Source organism: Anoplophora glabripennis, unplaced genomic scaffold (genome assembly GCF_000390285.2).
Source record: "Anoplophora glabripennis isolate ALB-LARVAE unplaced genomic scaffold, Agla_2.0 scaffold644, whole genome shotgun sequence".
NCBI lineage: Eukaryota > Metazoa > Arthropoda > Insecta > Coleoptera > Cerambycidae > Anoplophora > Anoplophora glabripennis.
Genome location: NW_019417930.1, coordinates 191,930 through 205,379, shown reverse-complemented (window position 1 = coordinate 205,379; position 13,450 = coordinate 191,930). Strand labels below are relative to the sequence as shown.

At 34.4% G+C, this 13,450-nt stretch overlaps 1 protein-coding gene across 1 annotated transcript; it reads right to left on the bottom strand.

Moving 5' to 3' along the window:
- Nucleotides 1–6,630: 6,630 nt before the first annotated feature.
- On the bottom strand, nucleotides 6,631–12,696 carry LOC108908796. Its single transcript, XM_018712933.1, has 6 exons — nucleotides 12,477–12,696; nucleotides 12,206–12,402; nucleotides 7,657–7,824; nucleotides 7,384–7,581; nucleotides 7,052–7,325; nucleotides 6,631–6,992 (listed from the first exon to the last, which is right to left on the bottom strand). The coding sequence occupies exons 1-6, from the start codon at nucleotides 12,694–12,696 to the stop codon at nucleotides 6,631–6,633; spliced, it is 1,419 nt and encodes a 472-aa protein (XP_018568449.1).
- Between the last annotated feature and the right edge of the window lie 754 nt (nucleotides 12,697–13,450).

Genomic DNA, 13,450 nt, shown 5'->3' with positions numbered 1-13,450 from the left:
AATAAAAAGATCTACAACTTTTGTATTTACACTTTTTTCACATAACCTCAAAATTTATGTGAAAAATTCAAATAACCAAGTTTTTGGTTTTTTATTTTTATCTTTTACAAACAAATTTTTTTTTTCACGAAATTTGGTGAAAACTTACCTATTTATGTCCCAAACACGCTGTAATTTTTTTGATTTGAAATATTTATTTTTTCACCTTATTTTTACTTAATATCGAAAAAGCACCCTAATTTTCAATCGAAAATTCTCACGTCAAAATATCTGCTTTTTTAAAAACGTCGGTGGGCTTTTTCTTCGTTGAAATCTCTACTTTCTGATGGTGTAAAAAAATATATACATTACTATGGTAAGTTTTCTCAGGAAATGCAAAGAAACGAACTAGAATCCGAAAATTTTTTTCTAATCATTATGTACAATTTTGAGCTATTTATTAAAATTTACACTTTAATTACTCGAAAAACGTAAGATTCCATGTTACATTGATAAACAAAAAAATTACAAGTCGAAATATACTATTATAATTAACAACCAAATAAGTTAATAAAGTTAATATTTAATAAGACATCTACAATATTTTGAGAAAGTTGTAGAATCTTCTTTCGTTTCTTTGCATTTCCTGAGAAAACTTACCATAGTAATGTATATTTTTTTTACACCATCAGAAAGTAGAGATTTCAACGAAGAAAAAGCCCACCGACGTTTTTAAAAAAGCAGATATTTTGACGTGAGAATTTTCGATTGAAAATTAGGGTGCTTTTTCGATATTAAGTAAAAATAAGGTGAAAAAATAAATATTTCAAATCAAAAAAATTACAGCGTGTTTGGGACATAAATAGGTAAGTTTTCACCAAATTTCGTGAAAAAAAAAATTTTTTTGTAAGAAATAAAAATAAAAAACCAAAAACTTGGTTATTTGAATTTTTCACATAAATTTTGAGGTTATGTGAAAAAAGTGTAAATACAAAAGTTGTAGATCTTTTTATTACCTACAACTTTGCCATTTAACTTTTTTCCATAAGACTTGTAGTTTTTCCGGAAATCAAGGGAAACTGTTTTTTACCCTTAAAAACTCACCCCCTTCCCCTTCCCGACCTCAGATCGCCCGTAAATTATTTTTCTTTTCATTTCTGTTATATTCTCTTCCTTTTCCAATGGGTTTCATCCTACTATAATTTTTTTTCACTCTTTACCATTTTTGAAGGCTTAGCACTGGTCTATAAGTGTTATATTTATTGATTCAGGATATCTTCATGTACAAAATGTCCAAATTTGAATTAAAATTAAAAAATTTAATCTAAGTAATGTGAAAGTTTTGGACAATGGGATCATCAACTATGTACATAGGTAATAAATCATACAGGGCGTCCAAAAAATTTTAAAATATGAAATGTTCCTTAAGCAAAGTGGCTTTCATTTTTGTTTTCGTTAAAATTGTGTTTAATAAAGTTGTTCGAGAACTCAAAAAATGCTTAAATAGGGGTTTAGTCAGAGAAGAACAATAATCACATTTTGTTATTAAAAAGACGCCGCAATTTTTAACCTTAATCTTACAATACCACATAATTACCATAGATATTTCCTTATCAATATCAAAGTCAACGTATTTATTAGTATTAACTGCCCTCTGAATAATTTTTACTAATAATGCTGACTTTGGAGCAACGAATTTATCTTGTGAAATGTTATGGAATCGGTAATGTTTCATTCGGTAACGCTGGTGATGTAAAGAATATTAAAAAGATAAAAAAGGAATAAATACAATCATGACGATGCTGCTACTGTTGTAGTACAAGACAATCCAAAGAAGACTTAGGAAAAGGTCAGAAAACATAGATATTAGCAGATCCCATATTCAAAGAATTTTAGTATACACCAAAATCTATCCATTCAAACCAGTGTTTAATCATAAATTGCTTGAAGATGATGATCGTCGTTTGGACTTTTGTTTAACAATGACTGAAAACAGATTATTTCATCACAATATTTTATTTACTGACGAATCAACATTCACAACTAATGACGTGGTTTCCTCTCGAAATTGGAGATACTGGGCTAAAGATAATCCAAATTTTCGATTGATAATAGTCAAAAATTTAAAAAAGTAAATGTCTGTTGTGGCATAATGTATCATAAAATAATTGGTCCTTACTTTTTGGCGGATATTTTTAATATGGTCAAACCGCCCAGTAGTAAATATTTTTCTTTTATTCAAAAGGGGTCTTCATTTTTATCAAGTTAGTTAGGACAATTTAGTTTATCTTTATTTGCAATTATTGACAGAAAACATACTTATGTCGATAAAGATAAAGGTCAAAAAGTTACTTATGTTATCCGTTATGGCTAATAGTCGCACCACACGAATATATTTTTAACAATAGTAGTCTGGAACTTCATCAACTTAAACTCAACATTTAATTTCCAGAAATCGTAACAAGCAGTATAATTTTAGAATCCATTTATATAGAACGGATTTAATTGCGCAACTGGTTCTTGCGGAACACCAGACCCTCAACAACAAATTAAGTTTCAAAAAATATTCCTTGTTATAGACATTATTCTGGTTCTCTTGCTATTTTTTAATTTAAATGACATTAAAAGGCAATATGTGTGGACTTACGCATTTTTTTCACCCGTTAACCTTCTATTTTGGTCATATGCACTGTTATACACTAATTGATAACAAAAAAAATACACGTCATTGTTGTACCTTGTCGGTGTATGATTAAACTGAATCGAAACCAAACTATTTAAAATATTTCCTTACTGGTTTTCCATTATCAAATTCATCTTAAAGTAATGCTGTCTAGATTATTATTATTCGATAAAATCCTTATCTTCGAATCGCACAAATTGTTGATTAAGATTTCAAATAGGTAAAAATTTTTTATCCATGTCTAAGTAATGATTCAATCGTAGCTACGAAAAAAATATGCAAAAATAATTTCTTTTATCACGGACATAATACTAATAAAGTAATAAATAATAAAGCATAAAATAACATTTTTATATTCCCATTCGGTGTAAATAAAGTGTGATCAAACTTTAATATCAGATTTAAGATTTAAGTATTTAACAGGAATGTTATAAAGTAGGTACCTACTTGAGTACATAGTAATAATAATAATTCCAATAAGAGAAATATTAATTATTTGACAATTGTTCAGTGTTTGCATAAAATATAAAAACTGCTGACACCTATGAAGGGCACAAGTGTTGTGAAATATGAAATGTATACAATATTATTACCTTATTTCCAACAAAATGTAGCACTCCATCAAATACGAAAATCTTATATTTAAAGAACTGTGGTACGAAAACTACCTTCATTCATGTTTTTTTGTACAAAAAAAGCAGAAAAGTATTCGCTTCTATCGTTTCATTGCATTCTTGTACTTATTTTTGTAATTCAAAACAAATTTCCCGTTTTTTAAATTTCACAGGTATTATCTGTCAGATTCAACAAAGACGAGCATTTGTTTTCCTACTTGATCCGCACAAACAAATAACTGTCAAATCGCCGCTATCCCAAACCAACGATTCTACGAAAACACCGAACGGAATACCAAACCCTGGCGTCTCCTGTTCTATTCCTAAATCTACATGAACTGAAAACATTACTCACCTTACACAGGGCTGCTAATAAACCACCTATCGCGAATCATTGTTTAGAACAGGTGTGTTTTCAACAACGACGACCACCCAACACTCACTGTAACAGCTGACCGACGCGGCGCGGGGTGCGAATGCCATGCTAAGATCGAAACGGGCTCGGGAAAACTCTACCGCGTTGTAAACAACCAATGGAAATTAATTGCGGTCGTGGTTACTGCTTGTGGATGGTAGCAGGATGCATTTCTGATCGCTGTGCGAAAGGGTTTTCGTGCCGGGACGCTTTTTGCAGCGGTGGATGATGCGAGGGTACGTTTTGCGAGCGCGATTGTTGCCGAGGCGAAATATGAGGGGGTGCGGGGTACAGGGTCGGACTATTCCGACCGGGATCGCTGGAGGGAGGTTTCAATTTGCTGTATTTACGCATACACAGGCTTCTGAACTAAATTAATTTAATTGTATACAAGGTATTCGAATTTAAAGGCGTATATAATTGAAATAATAGCAAATAAAGTTATTTGTTATTAAGTAGACCCTAAGAAACCACAATTTCCTCGAAATTAAAAATACTAAGCTTGCTTTATTAATTTTTTTCGGCTACCAGTTGTTTTTTTATTATACAGGATGATCCAGGGAACTTTGTCAGGTAGTAGAGAAATATACTTAGATACAGTGTTGAAATTAGAAACAAACGAAACATTTTCTGGATTATCTCTTATGTGGATTGATTCACAAATAAAATGTCATTTACACCCATCGTTGTTAATTTTAACTTCTCGTTTTTCTTTATTTAAAATAAAAGCACTTTGGCAAACATTGCTAATAACTCAGGGAAAAATTTAATAGCTCTCCGATTTTCCTGATGCCGGTCCTGTCTCGCGAGACATGCGCGAAGTGGAACGAGCAGCGAGACAGCCACCTTGACCAATCAATGAAATTTCACAGACGGGAAAGAATTTCCCGTGTTTAGAATGTGAGGCGCTGATCTTACATCGGATATTATTGTTCACAATCTAGTATAATTTGTTGCCAAAACAAAAGTTTCGATTGCGCGCGTGATTTTTTTACATGCAGGGTAAACATTTTGCGTTTATTAAAAATCAAACCATCAAAGCTCGTCAGAAAACACAGGACAGGATGATTTCTCTTGAATTTTTGCACCATTTGGTGCAAATTAGCAATTTGAAAGGACGAGAATCTTCATTCCTTGAACAGAATCTTCGGTGTATCCTTCAGCTACTTTGTTAATTTTTCAGGGAGATCTAGAATGATTAATGGCGTCACTACTTACAAATATTTTTTGTGTCGCTCTCCCATTATTTTCACTCTTCGTAGTTGGCAACACTGGCAGTGATTTACCTCGTTCAGTGGCGGGTTAAGTGCAGTGGCAAAAGGGTCAGATATTCATTTTAATCATAAAAATACATACACAAAAAGCAGAATTAAGCATTAATTAATTAGAGGGGTTTATTAATTTGTTAAAGGAATAGATGAAATAAAAATGATTTAGATGTTACTATTATTAACCTCAAAATAACATAAGAATCAATTCTTAACAATTTATTAATAATGAATGTTCAAAATGTCTCCCTTCGTTCTGAATACGTAGATTTATTCGTCTTCTTAAACTGTCAAATACATTATGTAATTAATTTTTTGTAATATTAGCTAATTTATTTGTTATGGCGTCCTTTAGTTCATCCACTGTGTAAACGGTTTACATATATGGAATATTTAATGTTCCAAATAGATAATAATCTACGGGAGTTAAATCGGAAGATCTTGGAAGCCATAAGCCTCGACTAATAATCCGATCGTCATAAAATTCTTTTAGGAACTCTTAGGAACAGTGTTGTGTTGGCTGTGTGTGCTGTTGCCCCATCTTGTTGAAACTAACCATTGTGCAATTCGTCATCATGTAGCTGATTTAAAAATGGATGTGCAAAATGTTTTGTCTATATCGTTCAGCAGTAACATTATCCTCAAACAAAATAGGTCCAATTATTCTTCGCCGAGATATGGTTACCCAAACTTTTATTTTAATGTAAAGTCGTTCTCTGCAGACCACGTACGATAATTTTGTGCATTTATTTATCCACTAAGCCGAAACAATGCCTCATCGGTAAAAAAGTTATATCTAAAAGATTGTCGTCGTATAAGTTGTTGATAAACCAGTTACGACAGTTCACTCTTTTTTCGTTATCTAATGGTAATAATTCTTGCAGCATGGAAACTTTACATACAGGGATGGCCAGAAGTACGGAATAAAATTCATATCTTTTGAATGAGTTAATTTTTTTTAAAACGCCGGAACACGTTAACTGATTTTGAGGCCTCTGCAATAAATTTATCGTCTTCTAAGGAAAACACAATTTTCTAACCTAAAACAATTCGAGTACTTTATATCGAAGAAACAATCAATATTTGCCTCCTTACCACAAAACTAACAGTTAACAGATGATTAGCGTTGAAAAACACTGATTGTGTAGAAGATTAACGATAAATTCAAATAAAAACACAATCGGCGAAAACAAATAAATTCAACAGCAAGCACAACGGAAAGCACAAACGTCTCTGAATTGACAGATCGTGACAGTCGAAAATCTAAGAAAACGGAAAGTAATTTTGATCAAATGGAAGTAAATTTTAATATCTTTGGTAACATTTACGTGTGATGTCAGCTTCAATTATTCTGGACGCTCGGTATAAGTAAATAAATGATAGTATATAATTTCCATAGAATAATACACACACAGTTTGATAAAATATCAATAATAAAATGTATTCTGGAAAAATTGTAAAATTAAAACAGTTTACAAAAATATAGATAAAAACTGAACCGCCAACAGTGACTGCCCACGTAAAAACATCTCACACAAACCGCCATCTCCCCTAAAGTGTCACTATTATGTCTCTAGCATTGCAGATGGCGGTTCCAACAAAAATACGAATAAAATACTTGCATCCATCACAAACAGGCAATCCACGTTGACGGCCTTGGAAATAAAATCATCACAAAAGCTTTGGTTTGAAGTGGTACTCGTAGATGGTGGGTAGCCGTGGATACGAAGCCCCTTCGCACTCGAAAACGATGGAGATGCCCGTCGGGCCTTTAGTCTTATGCTTCTTCTTGAGAATATCCTGTTGGTTAGTGTCCAGTTTCTCCAGTATCTTCAAGGGAGCGTAGGAAAGGGGGCACCTCACTTCTATGTTCATTCGGAACCCCAAGTGGGCTATCTGGTAGAAGATGTCCTCCTCTGAGTTGTTCCTCGGGACGTTGGCGTGGGGGCCGTTGCCCGCTTGGTTCTGGACCTCTTCGTCCACCTCGTCTTCGTCGTTGTCCTCGTCCAGGTGAAACTTTTGTATGTAAGCACCTGCAGATATATAAACCCCGTTATTTAATGATTTATTGAAATTTTCTCTTGTGTCTCACCATCGTTCATGACTCCATAATAAAAAAACGTATCCATCACGTCCCCATACCCGGTGTAGACGTTGTTCCCAGGTTTCTTGATTCTGATCGTTGGACCTGGCCTCAAGATCAGCTCTCTCTCGTATTGAGCTTGCTGAAGGAACATATCGTTGTGGGCCAAGACGACCCTCCTCAGTCGCATGTGCATCATCCTCTGCTTCTGATTCCATTCCATCTCCTTGGTCACTGAAATCGGAAGCCCGATGAACCAGGAGTTTTGGAAAAAGTAGTTGTACTAAAAATTAAAACGAAACATGAATCATACGAGTAACAAAAAAAATTCTGACGTTTACTCTTGCTACAAAAGTGTCTGACGTTACTTTCTCGTCGAGGACCAGTTTCTGGATGAACTTTGCACAGTCCAAAATGTCGATAACTTTGCAACCACTGTACACCAAGCAGTTGTGGAGAGCTTCTTCGTTGACTTTGTCGAAGTGGACGCAGAACGTCTTGGTCATCTGGATAATCCTTGTCACTTCTTGAGGCAATGCCTAAATTCAAAACAATTTGTACCCAGAACATGCAGCAAGTTGAGAGACGGAAAAATTATGGTAAGCGATACCTACATAGTCTTTCACAACGGCTGGAGCGTAGAGTAGGTTGGGATAATGCACAAATTTCCACAAGAAGATGTTGTGAGTATCAATGAGAAGACCTCCATACATGCAAGACCTGTTGGTTCTGTAATATTCGTTGTACACGTACCTCCATATGGTGGACATCACTATAGAATACTAAAAAAAAAAGTTGGTTAAGGAAAGACGACTAGTCGTTATAGCTACTAAAGTCTGTTTAGAAATGAAAGCGAGTAATAAAAGCTTATTATGTATGCAAATCGTAATTAAATGTAGTACTGGTGCTTATATTCAATATTTTTATATTATGTATTTTCCATATAGATGAGGTGTACTTTTAAAAAAACTTTGTGTGATCGGACCGTACTAAATTGTAGCAGGTAGCTTTTAAGTAAACGATATAAAAACAGCATTTCAAAACATGAGGCTACTTTAAGCATCATAACCGGGTTAAGAGGGTTTTTAGTAATTCAAATAAAATTATTCAATATTATTATCAAAATATTTATTTAAATTTAATGAATAGACTTTTATTCCACACAAAAATATATGTATTTTGAAAATTCAAATTATGGTGAGTAAATGTAGTGTTGTATAAATGTACAATAAAGAAAATAAAAAAGTAGGTATATTAAAATTCATCCTCTGAATATTCTGATGAATTATCTTCGTCTCCTAGATTGATAACGATAGGTTCCACAGTAACGTCAATTAAATTATCGAGTTCCCACATTTTCTCCTCTTCTTTTTGTACATGATGTATACATCTTTGCCAGTTATCTGCAGTTACTCGTTCCAAGGAATTTTTTAACAAAATTTTCACGTCACTTAATTTAAACGTCGTATTATTTCGCGCTACATCTCCTTTTACCTGCGCCCAGACTAATTCGATTGGGTTAAGTTCACAGTGATAAGGTGGTAACCGTAGTACCGTTATTTGGCGATTTGTTGCCATTTCATCGATAACATATTTTTTCTGATCTTTATTAAGATTGACAAGTGTCAAAAGTTCCTTTTTCACCATATTTGTTTCAAAAGAAATGTTTTTTCCGGATAACCATTGAATTATATCGGCTTTCCTCCAAGCAGTCGTAGGCGTCCGCTCGGTCTGCCGTGAATGGTAACTGGCATTATCCATGACAATTACAGACCCCGGAGGAATAAGATCCAACATCTGTGTAAAATACTCTTCGAAAACATCTGCGTTCATGTCTTCGTGATAGTCACCTGTATTTTTAGATTCAAATAAAAGTAAACCGCCATCTACAAAACCACTGGCACTACCTATATGTGTCACTATTAATCTTCGCCCTTTACCTGAAGGTGCCTTGAACCCTGTTGAAAGTCCATCCAAAAATGCTTGTCGAAAACTTTTTACATTTTTATCTTGCCATACTTTTGTTACAGTATATCCCTCGTTGACCCAAGTTTCGTCTAGATAATAAATATTCCTCCCTTCGTCACGGAATTTTCTAATTGATCTTAAGTAGGATCTTCGCCAACAAATAATTTCATCTTTATCGATAAGAACTGACTTCCTGTTCTGCTTTTCCCAGCAAAAATTCAACTCTCGTAAGACGGCCCATAATTTGCTTCTACTGATTTTTGGCAAATCGTTGTCCTCTGAAAGTTCACTTAAAATTTTGTTTAGCGTTGGTATTTCTTTTTTAAAATAAAATGAGTGTACTTTTCTGCGAATGACATTTTTGAAGAAATCATCTATAACGACTTTTGACCTCCCTGTAGATGATTTTGGGGGATTTACAGTATCTTGTTCATTTTTTGTTTCCTTTAAAAGTCTGTAGATAGTCGATTTTCCAATCCCTGTCATTTTTGTTAGCATTAGTGTTACCCGATAATTACCTGAAACGAAATATTACCACGCCCATGGCCGGCTCTTATCTCGGGGTTTTATTACTCTCTTTCATTTCCAAACAGGCTATAGTACAACAAACAAATATGGCACAGTTTAGGTACGAAGAATATTTAGTCCTTTGTTAATGAATTCTCAATAACAAAATACCTACGGAAAAGCTAAGTAAATTGGTTTTTTAAGAGCCTCTGACCAAAATAAGTAAGAATTAGAAACCTGCAGTTTTCACAGTTCGTTTTGGCGTAAATTACTCTACCATGTCATCTGTGAGCAAAACGTGTACGTTATTCAGACTCGGAAATACTAAGACGTACATTTAATAACCTTTCGAGTTGAAAAACTTTTTTTTCAAATGAAATGATCAATATTAATTGTTATGGGTGAATGCAAAAATGAATGCCCTTTCGACTGATATAAGGTTGTTCATACTTATCTCTAACAGTTTTCCAGAAAAATCAGGTTCTTTTCTAAAATCCGTAAAAGTTCGTCAGTTTTTACACGAAACTTTTTCCCAACAGATGAATTGGGCGCGGAGTTCAGTGAGATATGACAAGTTGCGACTTCTTTTTATGGGGATTTATAAAAAGCAAAGTTTACGTTACACCATCAACTACCTCGGAAGATATGTGGCAGCGCATTAGAGTAGCATTTCAAGAATTTGCGCCAGACATGCTGACCAATGTTGAACAGTCTTTTAAAAACCGAATTAGTTTGTGTATTAATCAGAATGGAGGACACTTCAAACAATTGATGTAAATCAGAGGACTAAGTATTCTTTTCCTTGTTGTGTTCCGAGTTTCAGTTTGTTTCGTTTTGAGTTTTGTTTTTGTTGTTATTAGTGGTCCACTTTTGTATGTCAAACAACTTTTTAAACATGCAGTAAATATTGACACTGTCAGTCCCAGGCCTGATAAAATAGTTACTTTTTCAGACTTAAGGAGGCGTAGCTAATTTCTCTCTTTTTTAAATACCGTAAAAGAAGCTCTATTTAATGCAAAAAGAGCGAATTCCCGAGCGGCTTTTGCCTGACCATGGGACAATTTGTTTGTAACGCTAAAAACCTTCATAATACATCAAAAGTTCCTGTGTTTTGTGCAAGCCGTTTCGATGTAATTTAACATATTTCATGTTGCTTTGGATTATTTTGGGGCAACTTACTTGCACNCTGCAGTTTTCACAGTTCGTTTTGGCGTAAATTACTCTACCATGTCATCTGTGAGCAAAACGTGTACGTTATTCAGACTCGGAAATATTAAGACGTACATTTAATAATCTTTCGAGTTGAAAAACTTTTTTTTCAAATGAAATGACCCATATTAATTGTCATGGGTGAATGCAAAATTGAATGCCCTTTCGACTAATAGAAGGTTGTTCATACTTATCTCTAACAGTTTTCCAGAAAAATCAGGTTCTTTTCTAAAATCCGAAAAAGTTCGTCAGTTTTTACACGAAGCTTTTTCCCAACAGGTGAATTGGGCGCGAAGGTTCAGTGAATTGGCCTTCAAGGTGTCAAGAAAACCGAATTCGTTTGTGTATTAATTAAAATAGAGGACATTTCGAGCAATTGATGTAAATCAGCGGTCTAAGTACTCTTCTCCTTGTTGTGTTCCAAGTTTCAGTTTGTTTCGTTTTGCGTTTTGTTTCAGTCGTTGTTAGTGGTTTACTTTTGTATGTCAAACAACTTTTTAAACATGCCAGTAAATATTGACACTGTCAGTCCCAGGCCTGATAAAATGTGAGAGAAAAATGGTTTTGCAAGGCCTTCTTGATGCTGTATAACAGCTACTTTTTCAGACTTTAGAAAAGAACCTGATTTTTCTGGAAAACTGTTAAAGATAAGTATGGAAAACCTTATATCAGTCAATGACAATTAATATGGGTCATACCATTTGAAAAAAAAAAGTTTTTCAACTCTTCCGAGTCTGAATAATGTACACATTTTGCTCACAGATTACAAGATAGAGTAATTTATGCCAAAACGAACTGTGAAAACTGCAGGTTTCCGACTTTCTTGGTTTAGACGCTATCTAACCTCATTTAGAGAACTGAAATTGTGATTTTTTCAAAATCAACTGATTATCTCGAAAAGGGTGAGTTTTAAACAACATTTACCTAATATTAACCAAGGAATTCAAAAATGCAATGATATACACGGTGTTCCATTTAAAATAACAAAGCTATATAGCACCCACGCGAAATGGAACACCCTGTATGTGTATTATAACCTTATTACGTCATACCAGTCGAATTAACTTAAAATGTATAAAAAATAACATCAAAATAACTTAAATGTACAAGACAAAGATCTCGCTCGCGATCGAGAGCGACGTTCATTAACGTTAACTTTTACTGCTGCTAGCGCCTTTATTACATGAACTATCATTGTAAAATTTACTGAAAATAAAAGTTTAACCCTTTCTTTAATTGTCTTTAAAATCCCTGTCCGTCCAATAGTTTATAACAATTAACGTTATAAAAAAAGCTATCTTGGAAACAAGGAGGCGTAGGTAATTTCTCTTTTTTTTAAATACCGTAAAAAGAAGCTCTATTTAATGCAAAAAGAGCGAATTCCCGAGCGGCTTTTGCATGACCATGGAACAATTTGTTTATAAGTAACGCTAAAAACCTTCATTTCATGTTGCTTTGGATTATTTTGGGGCAACTTACTTGCACCTTTAAAATTTCCAACATGTTCAACAACTTGGAAACGCATTTGATCTCCATATCATCCTGCGTATAAGCAAGCGAAACCTCTGCGTTTTTTATCAAAACGTTAAGGTTCTTCTCAATTTTCTTGAAAGCCAGGTTCAGCACGTTCTCCGCGTTTATCTTAAATCTGCGATTAACAAGCCTTATGCTTCCACCTTAAAAAAAATCTTAACTTGGTTACTGTTCCTACAATTTCTTCTACAAACGTAAGTCTACAAGAAAGTCATACTTAATTCGTGGTGTGACACATATTTGAACACCGTCTGGAGTATTTCCGACGGCACGAACATGATGGGGTTCTTCCTCTTTCTTTCCGTTAGGTCTGGGCTGCTCACAGTCGCCACTTCCAGCTGCTTCTTGTTCAGCTTCCTTCTCTTGGACCTGGTGTAGTATCCCGGCGAGTTCTGGTCGTCGTGGTCGCTCTCGTCGTTGATCTCCTCGGAGTCCATCCTGGTCTTGATCTTGGGTCCTTGCTTAAATTTGTTGATTTAAAATAGAGTTCATCTTCTGAGTGGTACGAAAACCTGTCAAATTTATTAATGTCAATTTTGATGTCTGGGATATGCCTAGATCTCTGCGTTTGGTGGATCCGGACTTGATCTCGGGCTTTATTGGATCGAGCCTCTTTGTTCGTACCTGGACTGATGAAAGCACACATTCAGTCCGAATGTATGGATATATGTGATTGGACATTATCTTGTAGGGCTTCACATTAAGCCCCATCACTGAGAAGATTATCACAGTTATTTAGAAAATAATTTGGGTGACCTTCTTTCGGTTGGTTCCATTGAAAGTACAGGCAAAATATGTGGTTCATGCACGCTAGTTCCCTAGCACAATATTCTTTGTACGTAAGTGGTTACACCTAAAAATTTCCCAGAAAATGGATAGATTGTGGCCAAAATTCACCAATTGCTTGGCCACCGCGTTGTTCTGATCTTAATCATTGCTATTTTTACTTTTGGAGTCGCCTTAAAAGCTTGGTTTATTCTACTCCTGCAGATAATTTGGATTTGAAATTGAAATAGTAATTACAAACAATACCAACCTTCGAAATCAAGTTTTCCTTTGTTTTTAATCTGAAATAAGCTCACTATGGAATTGAGTAAATCGAAAATAACTCTAAACCTCTTCGTTTCACAATTTTTTTTATATTTATTGACTATTGTTAGNCAGTCGCCACTTCCAGCTGCTTCTTGTTCA

What these genes read in the sequence shown, in the direction of transcription:
- LOC108908796 (XM_018712933.1), bottom strand. Translation starts at nt 12,696, where the DNA reads ATGGACTCCGAGGAGATCAACGACGAGAGCGACCACGACGACCAGAAC. An exon ending in TGGAAATTTTAAAGGTGCAA is followed by an intron (nt 7,825 to 12,205) that starts GTAAGTTGCCCC and finishes TTTTTTTTTTAG; the next exon opens with TATTCTATAGTGATGTCCAC. An exon ending in TTATGGAGTCATGAACGATG is followed by an intron (nt 6,993 to 7,051) that starts GTGAGACACAAG and finishes ATATATCTGCAG; the next exon opens with GTGCTTACATACAAAAGTTT.